The sequence below is a fragment of the Carassius auratus genome, chromosome 4 (assembly GCF_003368295.1).
Source record: "Carassius auratus strain Wakin chromosome 4, ASM336829v1, whole genome shotgun sequence".
Lineage (NCBI taxonomy): Eukaryota > Metazoa > Chordata > Actinopteri > Cypriniformes > Cyprinidae > Carassius > Carassius auratus.
The window spans coordinates 27080644-27105502 of record NC_039246.1 but is presented as its reverse complement, the minus strand read 5'-3'; the positions used below and the strand labels follow the sequence as shown (position 1 = coordinate 27105502).

The following is a 24859-nucleotide window of genomic DNA, read 5'->3' as shown; positions in this document are numbered from 1 at the left end:
AAGCGAGTGATTTATGCCATGGCGCATTTCGTGGTCTAAATAAGCCACGGAAGAGCGCAGTTGATTCTGACCTTTACATAAACACACAGAGACTAACGATAACGGTCTCGCTGACTCAACACAACATAATGTGCATCTGTTGGTTAATTACATTTTAATCTAATTGTTGTCTTTCTAGAGTAATGAAGCACAAAATCGATTCATAATTTACAGGCTGTTCTCGTTGAAATGCGACACATAAGTCTTTCTCTTTAACTTCAATCTGAGATGCAGAGCAAATTTATAAAAAACATTTACACCCGCCAATTTAGCTCTCAGCATGACTCTGACGTGATTTTACCTTTATTCTCTTACATCTGGGCAAAACCTCAAGTAAAAGCCACCACGGCTGAATGGACAGGGCAACATGTTGCTACTGGATAAACAAGTAATCTCAATGCCTGTGGCTTGTAATTGAATCAAGCTTTCAGAAGCACAAAGGTTGGTGTGTTTCAACACAATTGTGACTGATGCTCTATTGATCCAGCCGTATTTTGCACATTGCCGTCAAAACCATCCAGACCCCTTTTACTCACACCTAAGATAAAACAGTGAAACGAGTCTCGCTAAAAGCTGCCATAAACGTAATCTATCTGTCATAATAGAGTCCTAGTAGTTTGCTATTTGCAAAAATCAGAACAATAATGTTAGCATGTGGAAAAAAATTTAAGGATTGACAAGTAAATCAATAAACCAACAATAAAGTGTTTCCTCTTTCTCTCAAAATCCACACACAAAACAGCCATGTTGCACAATTAATGAGTTCATAAAATTTAAATTCCCTCAATGTTTACATGCACTTACATGGAAACTCCAGTTTCACAGCTTTTGTGTTACAAATAAATGATTGCTACAGTCAGAACAAAATCATTATTATTTTAGTATTTCTTGAAAGAGTTCAATCTGAATGTGTTGGGGCCCGACTTCATGAATATGCATGCCGATTGTTTGGCAATGCATGTAATATTGCTAAAACATGTTTAATAAATAAGAACAGGCTGAATTAAAAAGCTCTCTCACACCCGAAGTTCATCAAAGCCATAGCAATCATCTTAATTAGCAACCAAACTCACTTTCCCACCAGCACTAATGGAATCTGTTCCAAAACCTAGTGAACCTATTGATTTTATAGGCATCATAAGTCTTCTCTTGTATCTTCTTTTTGCCAATTCAAAGCCAGCTTTACAAGTACTTGCAGATAAAGCAATCCCAAAAGGTTTTTCTCAGTTTTCATGTGTTGTGCATTTAAGGTGTAAGCCATTTTGCTTATTACCACATTATTAGTTTAGCATCCTAATAAGTAATGCTATTTGTGTGCCAGTGCACTTCAAATCAGATGCTTGTGTGAGGTTGCTACCTTCGAGGAAGCCAGGCAGTAGAATGGGAGGCAACTTACTACATTTTACAGTCAATATAATACACAACGGCATTATGTGTAAGTAAGTATGAGCCCTTCCTCTTTCACTCAGAAATCTCATGTGGTAAGACTCAGGGTTGCCCTGATAAATCACCTCCCCAATGAATTGCATCTGAATTGCACCTGCAGTGCGCGGGGACCGTCAGAGGAATGGAAATCAGGGGACTAACAGCCTGTGGCCCTCCTCTTACTAGGCATGCTAATGCTGTAGCGATTACCTAAACAGGAGTTCTGCCGGGGAACTCCATCTGTCCCATTCAGAATCACTATGCATTGGCATGAGCCGCTGTTCACAATGATGCAAGCACATCTCATATACTGCCATTCACATACACACAAGTGTTTTCAGAGGCTAAATGAATGACTGGGGCTAAACACATCGCAGGCAAGCTTATCAAGAGCTACATGTTTAAACGCGCCGTTTAAAGTGTCATGAAACCCCCATTTCAATACAAGTCAGTTTTCACCACTCAATTCAGGAGTGTAGGCATGGAAAGTAGGCTCTTTGGTTTGCCTTTTATTTACAGTTAACAATTTAGCAAACTGTTTTATCTAAATCGACTTGCTAATGAAGCGAAAACGCTAAATTTCTATCTGCAACAAAACACAAAGATCATTTTCATCTGTAACTTAATGTGCTAAAACACTTTCATTTGAACCGCTTCAAGTATTAAGCATTGATCGTTGGATAATTAGTCTGAACTTTTGACACACTCGCTGTGGAAATGAATGCCGTTTGTGATGCCAAGTGTCAGACTGCATCTGGTTTCAAATGAGCCACAGCCCATAACTCTCGAAACTCTGTAGTCTAGCAAGCAAATACATTTGCATCCAATGCTTCTGAACATCCGAAAAAAAACGCCGAAGGGATAAAGCCACAGATTCTCATAAATAATAATGGAGGACTATTGATGTGAAGGAATATCATAGAAGCCAGCCATTTCAAATTCAATAGCGTTCACTCTAGTGCCCTTTTTGTATCTAATACCATAGCATTTCATAGGCCTTTAAGTGGCATTCCTGTTGAGACCCAGCACATACACAGCCGCATGCACATTTTCTTGCTCAACACCCAAGACAATGTCTCTTCTAATCGTGTTTAGCATGATTGCTTATCAAAGTCTGACAGCTGACATGGTGTTACAGAAAAATATTTGTGCTTGCAGTATGGGACATGCGTCATTTACTGCGGATGGGTCGTTCGGCACATGTCTACATCAATCAGTTAAATCACGGTCAGCTAATGAGTGTGGCATAAACAGCAGAGAATTTCATTAACATTGTGTGGTTAATTGGCACAGGGCGGCCGTGAGTTTTCCCTTTGACAACTACAATGAGCAGTCGGCCAGAAGTGTTATTTAGAATGCTTATTAAACATGAACGAGGAAAAATCTATTGTTGTCAAGAGGCAATTTCAGTCTACAGATATGGATATAATTCCTTATGGGACATGCAGCCCATCCCTATCGGATTCCTAGAATCTCCTGGAAGCGGTGTTCTTCTAGCGAAGACTAGATTGTAAGAGGTTGCCACTGCTGAACTTTAGCTGTTTACATCCATAAACAACAGCAGAAAAAGAGCCCCCTGGTTCCCTTAATTTCCACTGACAAGCATAGCAAAATGCCAGAGTTCATTTCGCAGTCATATTTGCTCAGAAACAGTGATCTTCCTGCTGGGTAGGGAGACGTAGATTTAGATTCTAATAGAATTTGGGTGGCATCATTCTACGAAATCATCCTGCCTTGATATTCTTCCAGGCCAACATGCACACACACACTCTGTCACAACATATTTCAGACAACAGAAGTTATGTGAGGTCACCTGTGGTTATGAAGATCTTGTCTACTTCAAAAAGCAACTGGAAAAGACTTAGAAAGTAAGCTAGCAGAAACTTATCCAAAGAGACTTGCTTTGCACAAGAGGACAACACCCCCAGGCACCCTAGGGTTAAGTACTTTGTTCAAGGATACAAAAGCCATGTATTGCTTCTTATGCCATTTTTACCTGCAATCCTTTGGCTCCTGGTCAAGATTGTTAACCACTACACTACACTACCACTATGACCCGACAATTTTGTCAAACTTGGCAAATATGGGTTTGTCTTGATTGTAGGTTTTAATCTACACCCTTTTTTTTCAGCCCAGACTATTCACACCTACACTGTACTATAACCATCATTCACAACAGCTACAGACTACACCCCATTTACAGGCCCCAGAAGGGCTAGTTCAGACCACTTATGGTACATTCAAATAGGGTGTTGGCATAAACGCCTCTCGTTTACTCTGAATAGAGTGACATCAAGCATCGCCAAAATTAATTGTGGATCCGTCACATCGGGTTGGGTCCAATGCTCATGGCAGAGGTTCAACTTTTCAAGCACCAATCAGGCAGAAAGTAATCTGATTGGCTGTTGTCACTATGAAAGTCGTGTCAGCACCAAGCTTTAAACACACCCTTCATTAAGCATCGCCATCAATGCCCCGTGTGAAGGTACTGTTATCGACGCTCATACCTTAAACAGCATCATAAAATAAAGGCTTTCGAACCGCATAGTCCCAGAAACTCAGTCAGCATGGTGGTTCCTAGAGAACCAATTTGTCCCTCAGGCCGTTTTCCTGGTTGCACTTGCACCAGGAACAGGAACTCAGAAGCAGACAGCAGTGACGTCTTCTTTTACGGCATTTATGAATGCCGATGACCATGAATGGAGGTCACCATGATTGGAGCCGTTTCTGTAGCGTTTTGCAGGTTTCGTGATAATGGAGATGGAATGTAAACACACAATTTACATGATCAAAAGAGCAAAAAATTGGGCTAATAACCACCATTTTAAGGGCAATGGCTAGACCACTTATGGGACTCTGCTTACCTCAAACAGCCTCATTATTTTGGTGAACATGATCAAGACACATTTGTCCTGATTACCCAACAATTTTGTTGAACTTGGCAAATATGGGCTGGTCTTGATTGTATTTTCTGTCTACATTTTTTTTTCAAAGCCCATTCCAGATTGTTAAGCACAACCCTACACAGTGACCCCATTCACAACAGCTGCAGACTTTACCCAATTTTCAGTCCCCATAAGGGCGATGTTAGACCTCCTATATAACCCTCCTTACCTCAAACAGCCTCATAATTTTGACAAACATGATGGAGATACATTTGCCATGAAACTTGGGAAATATGGGCTGGTCTTGATTGTAGGTTTCAAAGCCCAGCCCAGATTGTTAAGCACTACATGACACTGTAACCCCATCCACAACAGCTGCAGACTTCATCACATTTCCAGTCCCCAGAAGGGCATTGTTAGACCTCTTATGTAACTTTGCTTACCACAAACAGCCTCATAATTTTGGGAAACATGACGGAGACACATTTGTCATAATGATCTTAGCAATTTTGTTGAACTTGGCAAATATGGGCTGGTCTCAATTGAACCACACTTACAGACTACTCCCAACTTCCACATCTTAAAAGATTAGATCCTTGGTCTGGTCTTGATTTAAGGAATCAGCCTGCACCCTTCTTCATCCAGCCCTGTTTATTGTTCACTACACTACACAACATCCATCGTTGACAAGAACCAGAGTATGAACCCCACTTCCAATCCCAAGAGGAACAAGTTTAGCCTTCTTACCTTAAAAAGCCTCAAGATGTTGGCAACCATGATGGAGACAGAGCTGGCGGCCGCACCAATGACTCCAACGATTTTATCTGGCTTGGCAAATATGGGCTGGTCTCCATTGGCACAGCGTACATCCGAACCGTCACGCTCAATGAGAGCTTGTACAAAAGTAAGCGACTGCTCCAGGGCGTAGGTGTCCCGCGAGCAGGTGTCCAGGATACGGGCCCCCAGCGTCACGTTGGGCAGCAGCTCTGGGTCTTTGTTGATGAGGTCAATGGCAAAAAGCATTGCCTCCAGTCTATGTATACCCTTCTCCTTCTTTAACTCCCCGCAGGGAATGCCACGCTCACCCCGGGAGTGAACCGGAAACAGGCCACCCAGGATGATGTCGCCATCTAGACGGATAGAGTGGGCATACTCAACAGGTGGTGTCTCCACTCGCTGGAGGGAGACTGGCAACCAGTAGCAGAGGAAGACGAGGATCTGGTATTGATTCCAACTTAAGCGTACAAGATCCATATCCACTGGTACGTTGGGGACAATGTGAAGAAATAAAGGTCCAAAAACTCCAGGTGGTGGGACTGAGGACTAATGCGGCAGCAGACGGACGGTACCGTCCATGCCCATTTCAAAACTGAAGTTGTGCCTTCTGACCATTTAAAGTGTGACCACAGGAATTTTTCATGGGGCAAAAATGTCTGGTGTACATGCCATGTGACTAGTAACCGGTGATATAAGGAGACGCGAAAATGTCAAACAAGAGCCTTTTACAAATCAAGCTCCAAAACTCTCACATCTTCAGAAGCATCTAAAAAAAAAAGAAAAAAATTGTATGAGTCGTTGCACAAAGATAAAATCAAACATGACTCAGGCACAATATATGCAAGCAACAAAGCAAACTCATCAAACACACGGACATGTTGACAGGGAGGAAATTACATCACAGTCATTTGGAGCTCAGTCTGGTCTTTCATTTCTGCCTCACTGAAAAAATAATAAATAAATCAAGCGCCGTCTTCTCTAACATTTGCATAGACAACCAAAAACGTTTTGCAGTGAGAGGAAATGTGTATATTTGTGGACAATAGAGCTGTCAGGTTGATTTTTACAGTTCCGCTTTGTGGAATGGAGTGGGACAGAGGGTAACCAATGATAATAATGGCATATTGATCTTCACAAGTTTTTTTTTTTTTTATATAATTTACAGATATAAAAATTTGGGCCAATGCAGATAGACAGTAATTGATATAATTTTACTTTTTACTGATAATATAAACTATATTTTTGGTTATTTATGGTTTTTAAAATAACTTTATGTATCTGGAGAAGTCTATGCTCTTGGTACAAATATAGCACTCTGTCTTTCCCTGTGGGCTATCCAACATCAATCTACATTTCTTTCATTTTAGCCAAACCACACTAAGCTCCAAAATGAAAGCTGCTCATTTACACTGTTGTTGGCACACATCAAACAACTGAGACAGTTCAGAGAGTCGAGACAGAGAGAACCTCTTGTGAAACACCCCCACATCTCCACTCTACACTGGAGAGCCATCGTTACGTTACGCACAACCTTGTGCTTCCGAGACACATGCTGCGCAATCTGCCGCCTCCGTGCGCCAAGAGCATCACTCTGCAACGTAAAGGAAGTCCATTGCACACTTCCGAGTGTGATTCTGCACTCCTGGTGAGCCACAAATGCCACTGAAATTCCCATACTATCCCAGACACTATATATTAAGCGGGAAAAATCCCATCATTTCCCCTGGATCTTACTGTGGACTTATACCTTAAAATCAACATTTCCCACTCCATAACAATGAGTCGTTCTGTCTTAATGATTCTATATCGCTTTATTGTATTCTAAATGGCTCCGTTCAGTTTTGTTGTATTCTATACAGCTCTATTCTAATGACTATTCCATTTTTCTACTCCACACATCTCTGGGGAAGACCAGTGCGCATTGGTTTCTCGAGTGCAGAAACTGCCTGTTTGAATCTAATGCATTTGCATATACGATAGTATATGTGCATATGCATAATTGGATTTGTTTCAGCCTAATATTCTACTCGTTTGCACGAATTAATCCCTATATGAGAGCTCGGGTAGTTCCCTCTCTTCTGTCGTTATATCAGAAACAGATGGAGTTATTACCCTGGCAGACGCAGTGTATCCCATTTCTCTTTTTAATTTGCACGAATCAGTATGTGTCAAGCAGAACCATCTTCTACTGGAGATGCCATTATATTTCCACCAGGAGAACCTGTCTCATAAGAATCCAGAGCTCTTTCTCTCTCTTACAACTGTAAAGCGTATAACAATGTTGCGTGCAATTTTGAGTTTATAGACTGTAAATGCAACTCGTGAGAAAGACATGAGATGTTTAAAAATTCACAGCCTATATACATTAATCACGCACATTTCTGGTTGATAATTCAGAATTTATGAGAGAAATAAATTGTACAAACCCAACAGTCCCTTTGTATGATTCAGCAGCATGCATGCGTGCGTGTGCATTAATGCACATTCCTTTGATGCAATGCAATGATTCACACAGTCTAATCAACACAGCCTCTGCATTCTCATTTAATTCTTTATATAGCTTCATCACGAATGCGCAAGAATGGTCTCATTAAAAGCGCATTTTTTTCTGAACCAATAAAGTGCTTTTAAGTAACTATTGCCATCTTATAAAACACAAACAAGCTCTAAAAAACCAACTGTGACATTACGTTTTACAATAAAACAATTATCAATTAGATTACTGAGTTTTCGCACTCTAAAGATATTCATGAGCAGCATTTCAAACCGTATTTTATAATTCTTGCAGCACAAGAATAGCATTTTAAAGAATACCAACATGAAAGTGCAGTAGATGTGAGATCTTACCTTCTTTCTGCTCTCAGAAGCTGGTTTGTGGTGCTGAAATGAACAGCGAGCGCATCACCAGAATCCTCCCTGTGTGAATGTGATTGCTCTCTCACTCACTCGCACTCTCACACACACCCTCTCTCTTCCGTGCATCACATGCAATCTTAAATGAAACATGCTCTCATTTCAGAAGGAAAATTCTCAGGAACGTTTGTTCAGAATGATAAAGGGAACATCCCTTCTTGTACACAAAAATAGACGCAGAAGTGCAGTAAAAATGGAGAGGGTAAACGCAGGAATGTGAAGATGCTAACATTATTTTGGATTTTGCATTAACATAAACAGACTATCTACCTCTAGAAACTGCATTAATCAACGGTTTTGAATGATAATTCGTTTAAATATGACCAAATTTTTATGTTTTGTGTAATCTTACACAAGATTTTTGGATGCACTCTAAATTATCCTAATTCGATTTATTAATTCAATGAGTCTGAATGCAAACAATTCCTAACCATTTTAAATGTGTAGTGGCAAATACTATTTATATATTTAACCATTATTTAAGCCATTTTAGACTCACCATCTGCTACTAACCAAAGCCACATCTGACCAAATTGAACTTGTTATTCCAAACAGTAAAACAGATTTTGGCAAATGTCAGATTTGGCTGTAATGCAGTTGGATAGCTGGTTTATAAATAGTTCACTATTGCCCTCTAGTGGTATAAAAACACTTGCTCACTCACCACACGGGTTCCCAATCTACTCAGCACAACCTCAATTATTTACTACATCACTCTTCGGGATTTAATCATATTTAGCCTTTCTGTAAACATAATTAGTAATACATTTAAAGTTTCATTTGATATATAGAATCAGAATAATTTGATGTGTAAAACCTTTATTTTAATGGAAAAGAAAACTCACAAACCTCGTTTAGTTACATCACAATCTTCTGGTTTGGAAATCCTGTTATATGATCATGCGAAATGCCTTTATAGGCTACTTAAAAATAAAATAAAAAAATATTAATGCACAGTCAATTACTCTGTTTATTGTTGGTCAATACATTCATTTTAACAAGGAGAAATCCGTCAAGCCACCGGAAGGCTAAAAAGAAACATGGATCTACAGATTTGCACAGTGAATGCTTGTGAAGACCGGTTTACCTTTCTTTAAAATCTTAACAGCCAAATCAGGAGAGAAATACAATGAAAAAAGCATCTAAAACTGATAGGAGACTAATTAATCTGAGAACTGCAGCGATAAGGAAACTAAAAAAAAAAATTCTCATAGCAAGCATTTAACATTTGCCTGCAGTTCATATGAGGACAACTGGTTGTATTTTCCAGAGCATGTGCTTGTTCAAACATAAAAGATCCCTTTCCCTTAATATAAGTGAAGTAGACGTTCTAGTGGTCTTCAGTGTCCAGTGTTTTCTCAGTAACAGAAAAGACAGACATCCATATCTTACTCCATATGACTGCACTGAATACCAATGAGCCTGATGGGTGTCAATAGCCCACGTTCAGCTGCTGTCTGCAGGAGTTCAATGCCATCTCGCCAAGAGCACGTGTGCCTTGAAGCTCCTCCTGAGGCTAAACCTGCCACTACTTGGTTTTGGATGGAAATGTCAAATCTTATTGATGGCAGCAGGGCAATGGAAAGCATATGTATTTCCTCTCATATCTGAGAGTGGTCAGAAGCCCTCATAAATGGTTAATAAGAGTGCAGCTGAAAATACTGTACCGTTACACTGTACGGACAATGGAAAAGCTCCTAAAAACCCACACACGTTTCTGAGGGTTTCTTATGCCCCAAGTTTTTCTGTTAACTTTTTGTAGTACAGCGATGTTTCTTTGACTTTTTTAGTGGTTCTGATCTTCTTTCTGTGACCCTCACTGTCCAGTATGTCTTTCCACCGATGCTGCAAGTCCAGTTTGCTGTCAGAAGATATCTAGTAAAGAGAGACAGAAGGAAACACAAAATACTATCATAACATTATCAAGGATTTGTAGATTCGCATGATGTCTCAGACATGGGAATACCACATTAAGAGAAGATACCATGATATTCTTTAAAGTGTCTCGGAGTACACTGTAAGTTAATGGTCGGTTAAACGGATTTAAACAGTTCAATATATATATATATATATATATATATATATATATATATATATATATATATATATATATATATATATATATATATATATATATATATATATATATATATAGTACCTCTCCCTATGATAAAGTGTAAGAGACTGTGAGCAGCTGGATGGCTTCAGTACAAACACTTAAGCAACTCTCTGTCACATGTCGCCTGGGAGCGGGAGGTAATCCAGCCTTCATGTGTGTTCATGTTACATGTAACTAATTGCAACCCAGAGACAAATACAAGGACTAAGACCCAGAGGAACCAGTGAAATGCTAACTGTCAGACTGACATATGGACTTCTACCACAGGGAGGGCATTTATGAGGGAAAAAAGCATGGACATGTATACTCAAAGCAACTCTGTCACCCTTATTTGAAGATCAGAGAGCTTCTCTCATCTCTCCGGTCCTGTGACAGAACGACGGCATGATTAATACGGCCTGGCTGAGCCGAGCGCTGTTTCCAAGGACACGGGTGAGTTATCTTAATTGCTTCTTAAAGAAGCCCCCCTCACCGCTCAACCCGCACCCCAAGGGCTCTTTAAACCTTGAGGTGAGACCGGGGCGGACTAATTTCCGGGGCCTTGCTGTGGCATCCACGCTTCATTCTTCCGTGCAGGAAGTCCACCCTGGGATTTCTCTCATACATTAACAACAAGGCTGTAGTAGCACTCCGCCAGCCAAAGCACAATTCCTTTCTCCCGCTACAACACACCATCTGTGTACCATCGAAGTACAGAGAACAGGAAACTGCTGCACACAACCTAGTGAGCTGCTTACCTAAAGCATCAAAAGCCCCTCCAAACTAAGCATCAGGATTTAAACTAAAGGTAGGTACTTAGCATTACATGGTTGACTTCTGAAATGTTTTAGTCTGCTCAAAGGCAGAACTGCATACAGTTTTTGCAAAGAAGGCAGTTGCAGAATGCACTGTGATGATGTTATATGGCTTCTAAGATGTTTTGATCAAATTCGAAGGCAGAACTATGTCTTTTGCCAAGAAGTCAACTGCAGAATTTATTGCAATGAGCTAACTGAAAAGTGAAAGTTGGTGAACAAAGCAGGAAAAATGTCTGTTTTATTCAATACTTTACTTTATGTATTGCTCCAGAAAGTAGTTGTTAGCTTAGCAACAAGCTAATGTCCAACTCAACCAGAATCAACTGGAAGTCAATTTTTTTCTACTAACATTCCTATGGAATTATTAAAATATTTTTTCTGAATGTTCTCGGAATGCTCAAAACATCCAGTTTTTTTAAATGTTTACAAATCTTTTTTTTTCTTGAGTGTGGGAATGTAAAAGAAACATTCCACTTCATCCTTTAACATTATGAGAATGTTACTTTTTGAATGTTTTCTGAACGTTCCGAACTCTGAAAGTAGTAACATCTGAAGCAATTCGATGGACATCCAACTAAAACGTTTTCAGGAAAAACTCTTCTGTGAAGAGAACACGTTTTGAGAACACTATTAAAGACCAGGTAACTTGTTCATAACTTGGGGAGAACATTACCAAAACGTTCTGAGAATATTCCCTGTTAGCTGGGTCCCTAGTAAGACCGTTCCATATTATTTACTCATGAGGCTTCGTTTCAATTAGTATCCTGCTCTAGAAGGAACTACAGTAGCTGTGGAGGAAGTAGACTGCAAGGTAACTCACAAGGGTTTGAAAGAGTTTGTGAAGTGCACAACTCACCAAAGCATGACCTTGGATCTTGTTCTGATACCTGCGCTCCTGGTTGTGGATTTCAGGTGGCTTCTTGTGTGCAACCCGAGGTATCTTGTCTTTTTAAAGCTCTGCCCACAGATGTTGCACACATGCAGAGATTTCTTGATAGCACCCCCTTTTGGGCTACTAGGCTTTATTTCTTTGTTATGAGTCCCCTCCTCGCTTTGATGCTTCTTATTGCTGGTCTTCAAGGTCTTTTGGCCCACTATGCCAGGGGCTTTCGAAGGCAAGTTCCTGCGTGTCAAATATGGTGAAGTGTGGCCGTGGTGGACATTCACTTCTTCTTGTCGACCTTTAACTGTCTCCTCTTTTTGTTCAACACGACCTCCGCGGGCTTCTTGACGGCGTAACTCTCCAGCGACTGGGAGATCCTGCTCAAGTAGTTGGACTTCTTCTTGTGGAGCACTGAGAGATGGCGTAACACGTCCCTCTTGCGCCGTGTCTTGTAGCGGCAGAGCGGGCAGCAGTAAAACTTGACAAAGAAGTCCGTGCCATTATCCGTGTGCAGCTCAATGTGTTTCTCCAGGTTCTGCATGGAGCTGAAGCTCCGCCTGCAGAGCTTGCAGAAGAGTGCCTTATAGTCAAAGCCTATGGAGAATTGAGCCTTGGATGAGACCTTGTCCTCCTTGGGGCTCTGGGTGTCAGAAAAAGAGCTGGGACTGGTGTTGGGATTGTCTGGATCTTTACCGTTGGCCATTTTCCTGGAGCTGGACGTGGAATCACTGGAGCTGGTTGTGGAGCCAGAAGATGCAATCTTGTGTACGGTCCACAGGTGTCTTCTAAGGTGGCCTCGAACCCGGTACGTCCTGTTGCAAATTAGACATTTGCAGGGGGTCAGGTCTTTGTCACATGCTTCTTCTGTTGGCTCCTCAGGTTCTTCGCTATCCTGAGGCTCCTTCTCTACATCATCCTCTCCCTTCTTCATGTTCTCACCCATATCTTCTTCATTAATAAAACTGTTCTCTTCTTCTTCCAACTGGAGCTCCTCCATGTACGGTTCCTGGTTGTTGAAGTGGTAGTGTCTCCAGCTCTCTGGGGTGGTGTGGTTTGGGCTCGGAGATGAAGGGGGCAGGTTATCTTCTTTGGACAGGTACTGGTACACAGCATTCTGGTTGCTAGCAATGGGCTCCAGTTTCAGTATGTACTCCTCTTTATCAGATCGGGGATAGATAGCTTCAAGAAGTTCTTTTATGCTCTTCTTGCCATCTCCAGAAAGGCCTGGAACCAGAAGTAGACCTTAGTTAAAGGGGCCATATTGCAGAAAAATTGTATTCCTTATTATATATTAAAAGATTACTATGTAGATACACTATAACATATATATATACACACACATTTATATAACAGCATACAGTATACAACAACTTGACAAACCGTGATTAATGGCAGGGTGAAATATGTTAAGTTGAACCAATCAAATTAACATATAGAAGTCTTAAAGGTACAGTAGCATAATTGCTGGGGAAATCAAAATTCCCTCGGTCATTTGATATATAAGAGGTCATTGTGCTATAAAACATTCTGTAAGTCTAAAAACAGCTTATATTGAAGCCAATCTGATAAAAACTTATGAACAACTCTATGATCAAGCAGAATTGTAATCAACAATCATCAATTGTGCTTTATTGCTATATGTCAATGAAATGTTCTCTCTTCAGGAGAGAATGAAACGTAGAAATGCAGTGCTGTACTAACCATCAGGTTCAGGCACTCGAGTGAAACAATACATTTCCTTGTGTTTGATTAAATTAGGAAGGCCACGGAAGAGACTGCGACAGAGTTTACATTCAAAGATTGTGTCCACCTCTTTGAGGAGAATGTGTTTCAGATGTGCAGTACCTGCAAGTAAGCACATGAGGACAGTGATTAGACTACATACATACTACAAACCGTATTCTAACGGATCAGTCTACTACTATCATTAAGAGAGGAAACGGAGTTAGGTAACACATTGTGAACAGACACAGCACCTGTGCGGAAACATTCAATGATCTGCTGGATGCCAGATTTGGAGGTTAGCAGCGGTGTTTGTAGCAGAGGAGGATCTCCGGGTTCGGTGGAATAGACTGCGATAGAAAAACAGTGTATTCTTACAGTATATCCATTAATTATTTACAACATAGATGTTTGAAATGTTCAAAACTGTTTTAAACCAACAGATTTGCATAAAACTGCATAAACCATGATTCTAAACTCTAGTATAGCCTAAATGCACAAAACTCATCCGATTAATCATGCACCTCAGTTATAACGCTGCTTATCTCTCTTATTAACACTCCGTCAGGCTGAATCTCTTTGAATAATCCTCACCAGACAAACTCATTATACAGAAATGATGATCTGAAGTCTAGTTCGCTGCTGTGCTCAGTATGTTTTGCATGGCAGATCTCGCAGATATGAGTCATATCCATACAGAGGTTCAGCTTGCGCTTTCTAAATGAGTTTTTATTAAAGTTTGCATTATTGATGGCCGCTGCCTGCGACTGTCTGCCACTTTGCCAAAACGTCTGGCTCTGAAACAAAAGCTTTGATTTAACACACATCTCCATTTTTCCACTGGATGAATCGGATAATATCTCTTCGGTTTGGGTTATGCATGCCAATATTTCAAGGTGGTGATTAATGAAGCTCTAGTTTGTGGAGACTATTACAGAAAGGACGTTTATTAGTGGAGTTTGCAATAGCAATAGTATTATTATTGCTCATACTCAAGGGTATGCACAAGCAAAACTTTATATATTTTCTTAGAAATAAAGACATTTTAAAGAACAGATTATCTTAAACGACTCTAAAAGAGCATATTCCATCACCAGCTACACAGTGGAGGACAATAACTCTTCCCTACATGAGGAGGTGAAAAAAAATCAGTCGTGTGTGAAGATATGGGGCATGAACACAGCTGTGGATAAAGCGACCAAATCAGTCGGAGATTGATGATGGGGGTGTTGGTGAATTTATGGCTGGATCAGCCAGCAAAGCCCAGCGGTGTGTTTACAGCGGCCCTCAGAGACTCACCTTATATTGGAGGTGTTTTATGACTGTGTGAGGGAATTTCCTTTAGGAACGGCCGGAAATTTGCCAATGTCAGGACGGCTAGGTGAGGAGGTGGCAGTCAACACTCAGAATCAATCTAGGGCTCTGCGGTTGAACACTGCTGACTGATGTTTGTGCTATAAAGGGTTGGTGAGATGATCTATGAATCAGTTTCCACTAAATAGTTCTTTCTGTACACACAAGATTTTTTTTTTGCTGGTAAATAAGACTTGATCGACTCACTAGCTTTGCAGATAGTAATACATAAAAGCGTTTAAAATATTTAAATTATTTGGTAATTTCATGGTAAGTATATCAGAAATAATATACATTTAAAAGTTGATACATTTGAACATAAATTTTTTTTACCTTGGCAACTAATTGAAAATAAGTATGTTTAAGTACTAAAATGACTAAAACCAAAGCTGGAATAAAAATTAAAGCTATATAGAAATATGAGAAAACTGATAAAAAAATTACAAAACAATAAAAAAAATATACTACTAAGCTGAAATTAAAATATAAAAATAAAGCTAGTTTAAAATAATAATGAAAAATTTGACACAAATTCCTAAAATGAAAACAGAAACCATAAAAACAAAAGCCAATTCAAAATGTAAAAAAACTAAAACCTAGGCTAAAATTAAAATTACACAAAAAAGTCAAAGTAACATAAAAATGACTAAAACTGAAATTAAAATAACTATAAAACCAAAGTTAATTCTAAATATAAAAAAACTAACAAATTAAATCCTAAACTAAATTTAAAATGAAAACTTAAAAAATAAAATCCAATTCAAAATATAAAAAAGACAAAAATACATGCAAATTAACTAAAATAAAAACTGGAATAAAAAAAAACTAATTATTAAAAAAACATTTAAAAGATGTAACAAGCAAAACTGTCCTAAAAGCACAAGAAATTACTAAAATAAAACTGCAAATGTAAAAATAAAATCTTATTAAAATATTTATGAACACTATAATATAGTATATAAATAATACTAAAATAACTGCTGAGATCAGACAAGGGAAATCAGCTAAACTGGAAATATGAAAGGAAAACCACAATGGAATAGAAAAAAAAGTTAAACAAGTTTATATTTCTTTCATTATAATATGGAAAAGGTTTGTTCATTTATTTTAGTTTTTGTATTTTTAAAATTAATGTTGGAATTTTAATTAATACACTTTCTTTAAAGCATTTAAGAGATTTTAATTAATTTCTACCATTAGTAAAAACAAAGCATGAAGACGTGTACAGGAAGTGACACTGCTACATCCTATCACTCTCACACAGACCTCAAGCCACTCCCCCGAACCCACACCTCATCACAGGGGGCGTGGCCTCTTGACCTCCCAGTATAATGAGGCAAAGAGCAACTCAATCAATGCTTCAGTCACAATCCCCCACAAACACTTTCATTTCAACATCATACTACAATTATAAACATGATAGAAATCTTTATAAAGGCCAAATTAATTTATAAGAAGCTGATCATTACTTGATTAAAAACATGTGACAATTGAACTTTGCTTGATTCCGTAACCTGAAGTGTAAGTTACCACCAAGTTACACTAGTTTATGTATGCATGTGTAAACTTATCCTCCATTACAGGAATTAGCTGAGGGGGAGGGGCATGACCTCTCCACAGCAAGGGTCACAGACTCTAGTGACCCCCACTGAGTGAGGGACAATAGCAGGCCGTGGAGGAATTTGCTGTAATCCTCTAATAGGTAAGGATCAGAGACGATGGGCCGCTTTTAAAATGCATTTACTCTTGTGTGGATTATATCCATTCATGTGTGCCGGTCAGAATGGATCCCAATGGTCAAGAAGCATTTAGTAAGTATTACATGCAGTACTCAAAGATTCAATAAACAGGCAGAAAAAGGAAGTTTACCTAGTGTCTTGCTCGCATGGTCAGGCCCGGACACAGTGCCCTCTACGGTGACCTCATCCGTCTGACAAGACTTCTCATTGGCTGGGGTGTCCTCCATCTCTGAACCACCTTAAATGTGTCTCTGTGGAGAAAGAGAGAACCGCAGAGCAATAAACATCCATGCCAAACCCTAAACGGTACTGCAGAGAGCATTTAAAGCATGATCTATTAAAAAAAAACATTAAATCTAGTTTCATTTATAATACCAGAATTATTAAATTACTAAACTGAATTTATGAATGTATAATGTGTCAGGTTTTTTACATGTTGTAAAAGCTGCCACTTTTACTCCAAAGCAACTTATATCATGCAATTAACATCAAAACACAAAAAAGTGTGCAAAGCAAGTTTATTTGTAAGGTGGTGCATTTAAATAATATACATTTGTATCATTTATGTTTGTTTTATATATATATATATATATATATATATATATATATATTTTATTTTTTTTTTATTCTGAATACTATTCAATTTAAATATCTTGTTGTGGATTGACAGAAAAATTTAAATTGCATGCACATTTATGTCCAAACACCATGTAAAAAGTGGATTTTGCATAATAGGTGCTCTTTAACAGTGCAATTTTGACCAAGTGCGACTTATTTTCTGTAAAAAATGTTGCATGTAATTTTATACTTTTTGTACTGTAGATGTTGATTGTATCTGTCAGTTTGTCCATTTTAACTTTGCACTGAAATGCATCTGCTTTTCTCCATCCTTGTCCGTTTTACAATACTTAGTTTGCCCTTGAATAAAAACACACTGGTTGTTTAAGGTCCTACTTCAGATGTCTTTCATCCAGTAAATGTTCTGCCTGTAAAAGACCCTACACACTCAATACTCACACATGTAAAGAGAGCCATCAAACACCACTCACTGACACAATGCTATTCAAATGCAGCAGCAACAGACACTGCAATGCAATAAGATGTGTGCTTTTCAATGGCTTTCAAAATCCTTAGACAACTGCTGGCCTAATTAAACCAACTACAAGCAATACATTTTGTTTATTTTCTGTCTCGTCTCTGGTCACCATCAACCTTTACTGAATGGAAATGAGCAGCATGAACATCTGATAAACATCTGCTTTCATTATCTACATAAAAACTAATGTCCAACAGGTTTGAAATGGCACGAGGTCGAGTAAATGATGACAGTATCTCTTTAAGCAAGCTCTCTAAGAGTCGCCCTCTGCTGGAGTTTGGTTGAAAAACAACAACATAAGCTCTCAGTCTTGACAAACACTGAGTTTCTACATGACAAGCACATTTAAAAGTTAATAGAAGATCAGTCTGTATCTATCTATCTATCTATCCCGCTCTACATATTCCAAAATGCATGCCATTTATACACATAACCAAACACTAAATGTGTATTTTGTCACATAAAATAAGAAAGATGAACATATGTTCACTTCATGTTGACACCAACCTCTAAATATATGACGCATGCATTATACTTTATCATAAAAAAATAACAGCTGATGGAAACTGTCTTTTTCCAAACAGTGATTCTCATGTGATGTCATTGCTTACTGTAACAAGACATTAAACATTGGGATGAACCAATGATAAAATGTAAACAATCAAAACAACAATAAAGCACTAATCTGAATACTTTGTTATGGTGTTATGGTCCTATATAAACAATCAGAAGTGCTGACAACTCTAATAGCCTCGACATGTACTGAAATGATCATCATAATCAAGAGCTCTGAACATCCCAACAGCATCGATCAACAGACAAAACTGCTTTGTGTGTGTCAGAGTATTTCACGCATTACTTGGATGATTCAGTTATGGACATTTTTATGTCCCCTTGGATGATTTAAAAGAAAATTTTTTTATACATTATTATAACTTTTAACGGTCTCTTAAATGACTTTTCCTTATTTTTAAGAGCTTAAAGAACGAAACTTTGAGAACAGTTTATCTCTATTTCAGGCTTAATATCAACTACCACTGTATAAATGATTTACAACATTGTACTTCAGACCAAGAATAAAACATCTATTTGAACTCAATTTGTAATTTTCTAGAACAAAGATCATACCAAAATTGCATTTCATTGAACTACTGATTTTTACTTTAAAAAATAAAAATAAAAAGTTTATAAGATGAAAAAATAATTGGTCCTTGTAATTTAACTTTAAAATGAATTTATTTATTTACTTACTCCTTCTGTCTTTAATGATTTTGAAACAGATGTTAATTTTAACATTTGCATTTTTTTCTTATTTCTAGGTTGTTGTATTTTTTTATGATATGTGTTATGTAAACAACTGCTTTGTGTTATAAAACTTTACAAAAAGTCTGTTATGTCAATACAATTAGTTGAAACTTCGCTGGCAGCTAACTTATCAAGTCCAAATTGATCGATTTGCAAAGCACATTTTGACATATTTTAACATAATATCATATGAGTTACATGATTATGTTCATCACACACAGCTCATTATGAGTCACTACATCACTTTACATCTGCATAAGTTGAGAGTAAACACATAATCTCCTGAATACATACATACTGTCAGTCCTCATGAGTGTAAATTACTAGAAGTTGTTCTTCATTACTGTACTTGAGTATTATTTTGAAGAATATTTACTCTTCTAATGTCAAACACCTCTAACATCAGCTGCTGATGGTTTCATGTTCACCAATTTCAGTTTGGCATCCGGTTTGTCCTTCAACTCAGTCTGACACTGAGAAATTGTGCCTAAAAAGCTGCTTTACAAAGCAGTAAACTTTCTTCTAAAACATCTCATTTCACGTGGAAACTTGTTTTGGAGTCCACTTAAGCATGTTAATCAATCACTCTGACCTTTGATTGGTTAAAATGTTGTCACGGTGTCCAAATCTTCACTTGAGGCTGATCGCTCAGTATTTTTCCCCCATCCTCAAACGCGTTTGAAACTAGTTAACGCGAACGGACAAGACTAGGAAGAAACACTCGCTATGCGTTTTAAAACCACAAAGGGCGACGATGACGAATAAGGAAAAGCATAAAGACGATATCAAACACGCAAAACAAACTTTACAACTCATCGACAGCCAAACAAACCGAACCGAGTGTGCGTGAGCTCCGAACTGCTGCGCTTCGCTCGTCGTTGCGCGCGCCGCCGGAGAGCCTTGCGCCATTGCGCGCACTCTCCTTCCTCACACATGACGAAAAGGTCCACAAAACACAAACAATGTACTTAACAACAGTCATCTGCACCTAACAGGCCATCTGAAGCCTGTCTAATGATGCGCGAGCCGTCTCTTCACCATCCACAGACTGAACAACAAAACCATGACGCCATTTTTTGCAAAACAACCGCGTTCTGGGAGGAAACGCGACGCTTTTGCGTGTTTTAAAACGCGTGTGAATCGCTTCGTCAAAGGTTGCGAGGCTTAAACGAAGCGTCTGGATGTTCTTACCGATATAATCCGCGGATTCCCGGAAGACACTTCGACTTCGACTTTAAGAGCTTTTGGAAGGTGCGTGACGCCTCCACCGCACGCACGTGTCCTCCTGAGCAAACACTGGAGAGCTATCAGGGTGCCGTGACCTAGTGCTTCGAGCTCCGAGCCTGTCTGAGAGGTTACGCGTTCGAGTCGACTCGAGAACTGTCGCTAAAGAACACTTTTAACCTCAGGTCGATCAAGGGGACTAACATCTACATTTACAGTAAATAGATTTGACTATCATGCAAATAAATGCACTTAAAAATATATAAAAGTTTCTTAAAAGGACGTTTTTGACAGTATTTATGTGCGCGTGCTGTTTTATGACCTCATAAAGCACGTGTTTACATTTTAAAAAAAAGAACGTTCGTTCGTTCGTTCCGTTCTTTTTTTTTATTGTATTACATTTGTAATTCTAATGATTCTTATAGTTATTTCCTATACATTACTATAAAGTTAATTAAAATCTATTTTAGGCGAATTAAAATACATAGTATAGTGTTTATGTATGTAAATACATTTAAAGAAATGTATTTCTTCTATTAATATGTAGAAACTATTTAAATACAGTAAACTCATTAATCAGTGTCGATATAATAATATATTCATACCTACTTTATAATAAATATATAGGCCTCCCTACAATAAAATCACTGAATATCACATAAATGGCAGTGCAAATAAATACACTTTAGGCTAAATTAAGTTAAAAAAAAAAAAAAATTAGGACCTCTTTTCTGACAATAGTGAAAATTTTGTCAATATTATTATTTGTACGCGCAGGGGTCATTATATTATATTATATTTTTTTAAATGTAGCTATAAATTATTTTAGTAAGATTATATGACTGATATATGTAAACATATTAGCTCATTAATTACATAGCCTAGTAATGTTTACAATATTAATACTAGGGTGTTATTTAATGAACCAAACTTCTTACAGATAAACAGATTACAGATTACAGATATCGCTGACCAATATTTAGATGTACGGATCGGAAATTGTAAAATAATATTAATCCATTTTATATGAGCTTGTGCACGATAGATAGATAGATAGATAGATAGATAGATAGATAGATAGATAGATAGATAGATAGATAGATAGATAGATAGATAGATAGTCAGACACTTGAATGCAAATCAAGAACACAAGCAAGCAGGTAAGAAAAATGTATTTCTGTAACAGCTGAAATGCAAATATCATCAAACCTGAAAATACACATCTATATCATTGAGAACACATGGGCCAACAGGACACAAACTGTAGAAAGGACACAGGAGCTTGTTTTAGGAATGAGAAAAATGCCTATTAACACCTCTTCTGTCAGCTTGAGAGATTCTGTACGAGCAGTCCAGGTATAAAAATAAGGCCTTCGAAATCTTTACAATTGTTATGGCTGGGTCAGGTCGAAGCACTGAAGGTGTGGCTATAATACATCTACAACATAAGCATCTGTGAGAGGAAAAGTGGACCGTGATGTGGTTAGGAGTAAGCTCATGAACAGTGCTGCTTGTGCAGTGTTATGACAAACCATCTAGCTAGCAATGACATTCACTAATAATGGCAAAGTAGTAGTATGCACACATGCAACAATACATATCAGTAGACCAACTGAACAGAATGGAGAACATTACAGAGTTAATTCATATTGCTTCAGGCATTTTCCTTGACGTGGAAGCAAGCCGTGTGTCTTTTCACAGAAAACTCCGCGTGTGATTTTGAGTTCAATGTGTAACTGGAAATGTAGCTTACGTTCAAATTAAACCAATGAGGATTGGAATCTCACGCTATTGTTTATGAAATCAGCCATTAAACTATTGAAAAAAGTAAATAATAAAAAAAAATGAATGAGACAAAAAAATAAAATGCAGTTCCCTCCACACACACAAAGAAATAAATAAAAAAATAAAAAGCAAAAAGTAAATATAAAAATAAAAAAGCAAAATTTAAAACTATAAAACAAATAAAACATGAGAATAAATATTGATATATATTATGGCAACTTTTTTCACAATTCTGACTTTTTTCTAAGAATTAGAAGATATAAACTCGCAACAGATATATATAAACACTCGACAAAAAGTGATTTTTGAGATTGTATCTCACAATTTGAATTGCAAGGAACAAAATACAAATTGTGAAATACATAAAATCATAATTATGATAGAATTGCAAAAAAAAAAAATAATAATAATTTTTTATTTCGTGAAGAAAATGGGCTTCCATAATAATCATAAAAAAAGGAAGAATTAAAAAAAAAAAATTAAGAGAGAAAATTAAAAGAAATTAAAACATATTTAAATAAAAATTGCACTGCTATGCCATGGTGACATTCCTTAATTTCTACAAGAGGGATGTGTTGACAAGGACCTAATAATGTATAATTCTAATACTTCATAGCTTAGTTACAGTTCAACGTTTCCTGTCGAACTGTAGTACACAGATTTGTGGCACTATTGGACCAAAAGAAAGAGCCATAAGGTCAAAAAAGGGGTACCATGATCAGATCTTGACCACATTACAAATTCATTCGGTTTATATAATCATGTCAATAATTCAATAGAATAATCTCGAATGACTGACGTGCATTGGGAAAAGGCAAAACATGTAACCGAACATCCTCATCCAGACTCGGTGTGGACTGGGGAACCTTCACCGCCGCTTGACCTCGAAACATTACAGCTTCAAATGCAAATGGAAGCACTTCACGCATAAAAGATGGTGTGGAAGGGATCCGGGGTTGGTTTCTAGCTCTGACCTATGGACAGTTTCGCATTGGCAGCAAGGCATCACGGTAATAATCAGGAGTGAAGAGCTGTCACAGCAAACACAAGCTGGGTTCACAGAGAATATCGTCTTTACACAGTCAGAACAACTACACATGATTATTTGTATCAATACTTTTTATAAATAAAATAGTACTCAAAACCAAAAAATAAAAAAAGTGTTGTTGGCGTAAAGGAACAGTTCAGACAAAACGCTCAGTTCATCCGAGATGTAGATGAGATTGTTTTTTCATCAGATTTAGAGAAATGTAGCATTATATCACAGTGAATGGGTGCCGTCAGAATGAGAGTCCAAACAGCTGATAAAAACATCACAATAATCCACACCAGTCCAGTCCATCAATGAACATTGTGAAGTGAAAAGCTGCTTGTTTGTAAGAAACAAATCCATCATTAAGAGATGTTTAACTAAAATACAAGTCTTATAATACATCGTGGATTACTGTGATGTTTTTATCAGCTGTTTGGACTCTCATTCTGACGGCACCCATTTACTGCAGAGGATCCATTGGTGAGCAAATTATATACATTTACATGTATGCATTTAGCAGACGCTTTTATCCAAAGCAACATACTGTACAGTGCATTCAGGCTATAATCTTTTTTTTTTTTTTTACCAGTAATGTGTGTTCAATGCTACACCTGAAATGCTTCAGTTCTTCAAAACTGATGACGAAACAAACTCATCTTCATCATAAATGGCCTGACGGTGAGTACATTTTCAGTAAATTTTTGGGGTGAACTGTTCCTTTAAATATTCAAATATTTATGCTAGTGATGAAGAGCTTCTCAGAGATTAAACAAGAGAACATGGAGCTGAATTGTAAATTATGAAAAAAATATCACAATGCAAAAACACAACGATCTGGAAACCTGTTTGGAAATCATCATTATTTTGCAATTCCGTGCAATTCTATGCACTTCACATTTAATGTCAACATGAAATTCCATTTACAATCCATTTTACTCTTGCAATTTCAATGTAAAACTGAATATTCAGGGAGAGTCAGTGGGACTTTCTTTTTTTTTAAGTTATCATGGTGCCACATTATTGCCATATAGTTTATTACAATTATGCAAAAAATAGGCCAGGAACACTTATACAGCTATTTTAAAAAAAGGATGTTTTTGAAAAAAAAAAAAAAAAGTATTTATTTGATAAAAAAAATAGTGTAAAAACTATAAAAATGGGGAAATATTATTACAATTTAAAATAACTGTTTTCTATTTGAATATATTTTAAACTGTAATTTATTCTGGTGAAGCAAAGTTGTATTTTCAGCATCATTACTCCAGTCTTGAGTGTCACATGGTCCTTCTGAATTCATTCTAATATTTATCATATTTTTATGGAAACTGTGATTCTTTGAGGAATTTTAAGTTTAATTTCACTTTTGATCAATTTAACGAATCCTTGCTCAATAAAAATAAAACGGTAGTGTAAATAGAGAGTAAACAGCCAATCATCTCTCCGTTAACTCTTTGAGAAGCTCTTCATTTCTGATGGTCAAACACTAAAAGTAGCACGTATGACCTAACAACATCTTTAAAAAACTGAATTGGCAACAGACCTCGGCCGACTGCCAATACTGGCTCACAGCAATGTACCTTTCCTCTAGAAAACACTGGGATCCTGTGGGTACATCATCATTTCAGTTAGTATTCCTTAAAAACTTAATCAGAGAGTATAAATGGAAAGGCCCTTTCATAATCAACCATCTTAAGGTTTGTGAAGATACATATGACTGAGGAAGATAAGAAACCACTAAATCCTTGAACCTCCGAGCGATACGAA

At 37.6% G+C, this 24859-nt stretch overlaps 1 protein-coding gene and 1 pseudogene across 1 annotated transcript in view; both read right to left on the bottom strand.

Moving 5' to 3' along the window:
* grm8a (glutamate receptor, metabotropic 8a) overlaps positions 1 to 8055 on the bottom strand; it is a 156938-nt gene extending 148883 nt beyond the window's left edge. The window contains exons 1-2 of the mRNA XM_026235441.1: positions 7974 to 8055; positions 5097 to 5892 (exon numbers count right to left, since the gene is read on the bottom strand). Coding sequence (XP_026091226.1) covers positions 5097 to 5603 — 507 coding nt within the window. The 5' untranslated portion in view covers positions 5604 to 5892; positions 7974 to 8055. The remainder of the gene's footprint in view (positions 1 to 5096; positions 5893 to 7973) is intronic.
* Positions 8056 to 8991: 936 nt separating this feature from the next.
* On the bottom strand, positions 8992 to 18086 carry LOC113064610 (zinc finger protein 800-like; annotated as a pseudogene).
* Positions 18087 to 24859: the final 6773 nt, after the last annotated feature.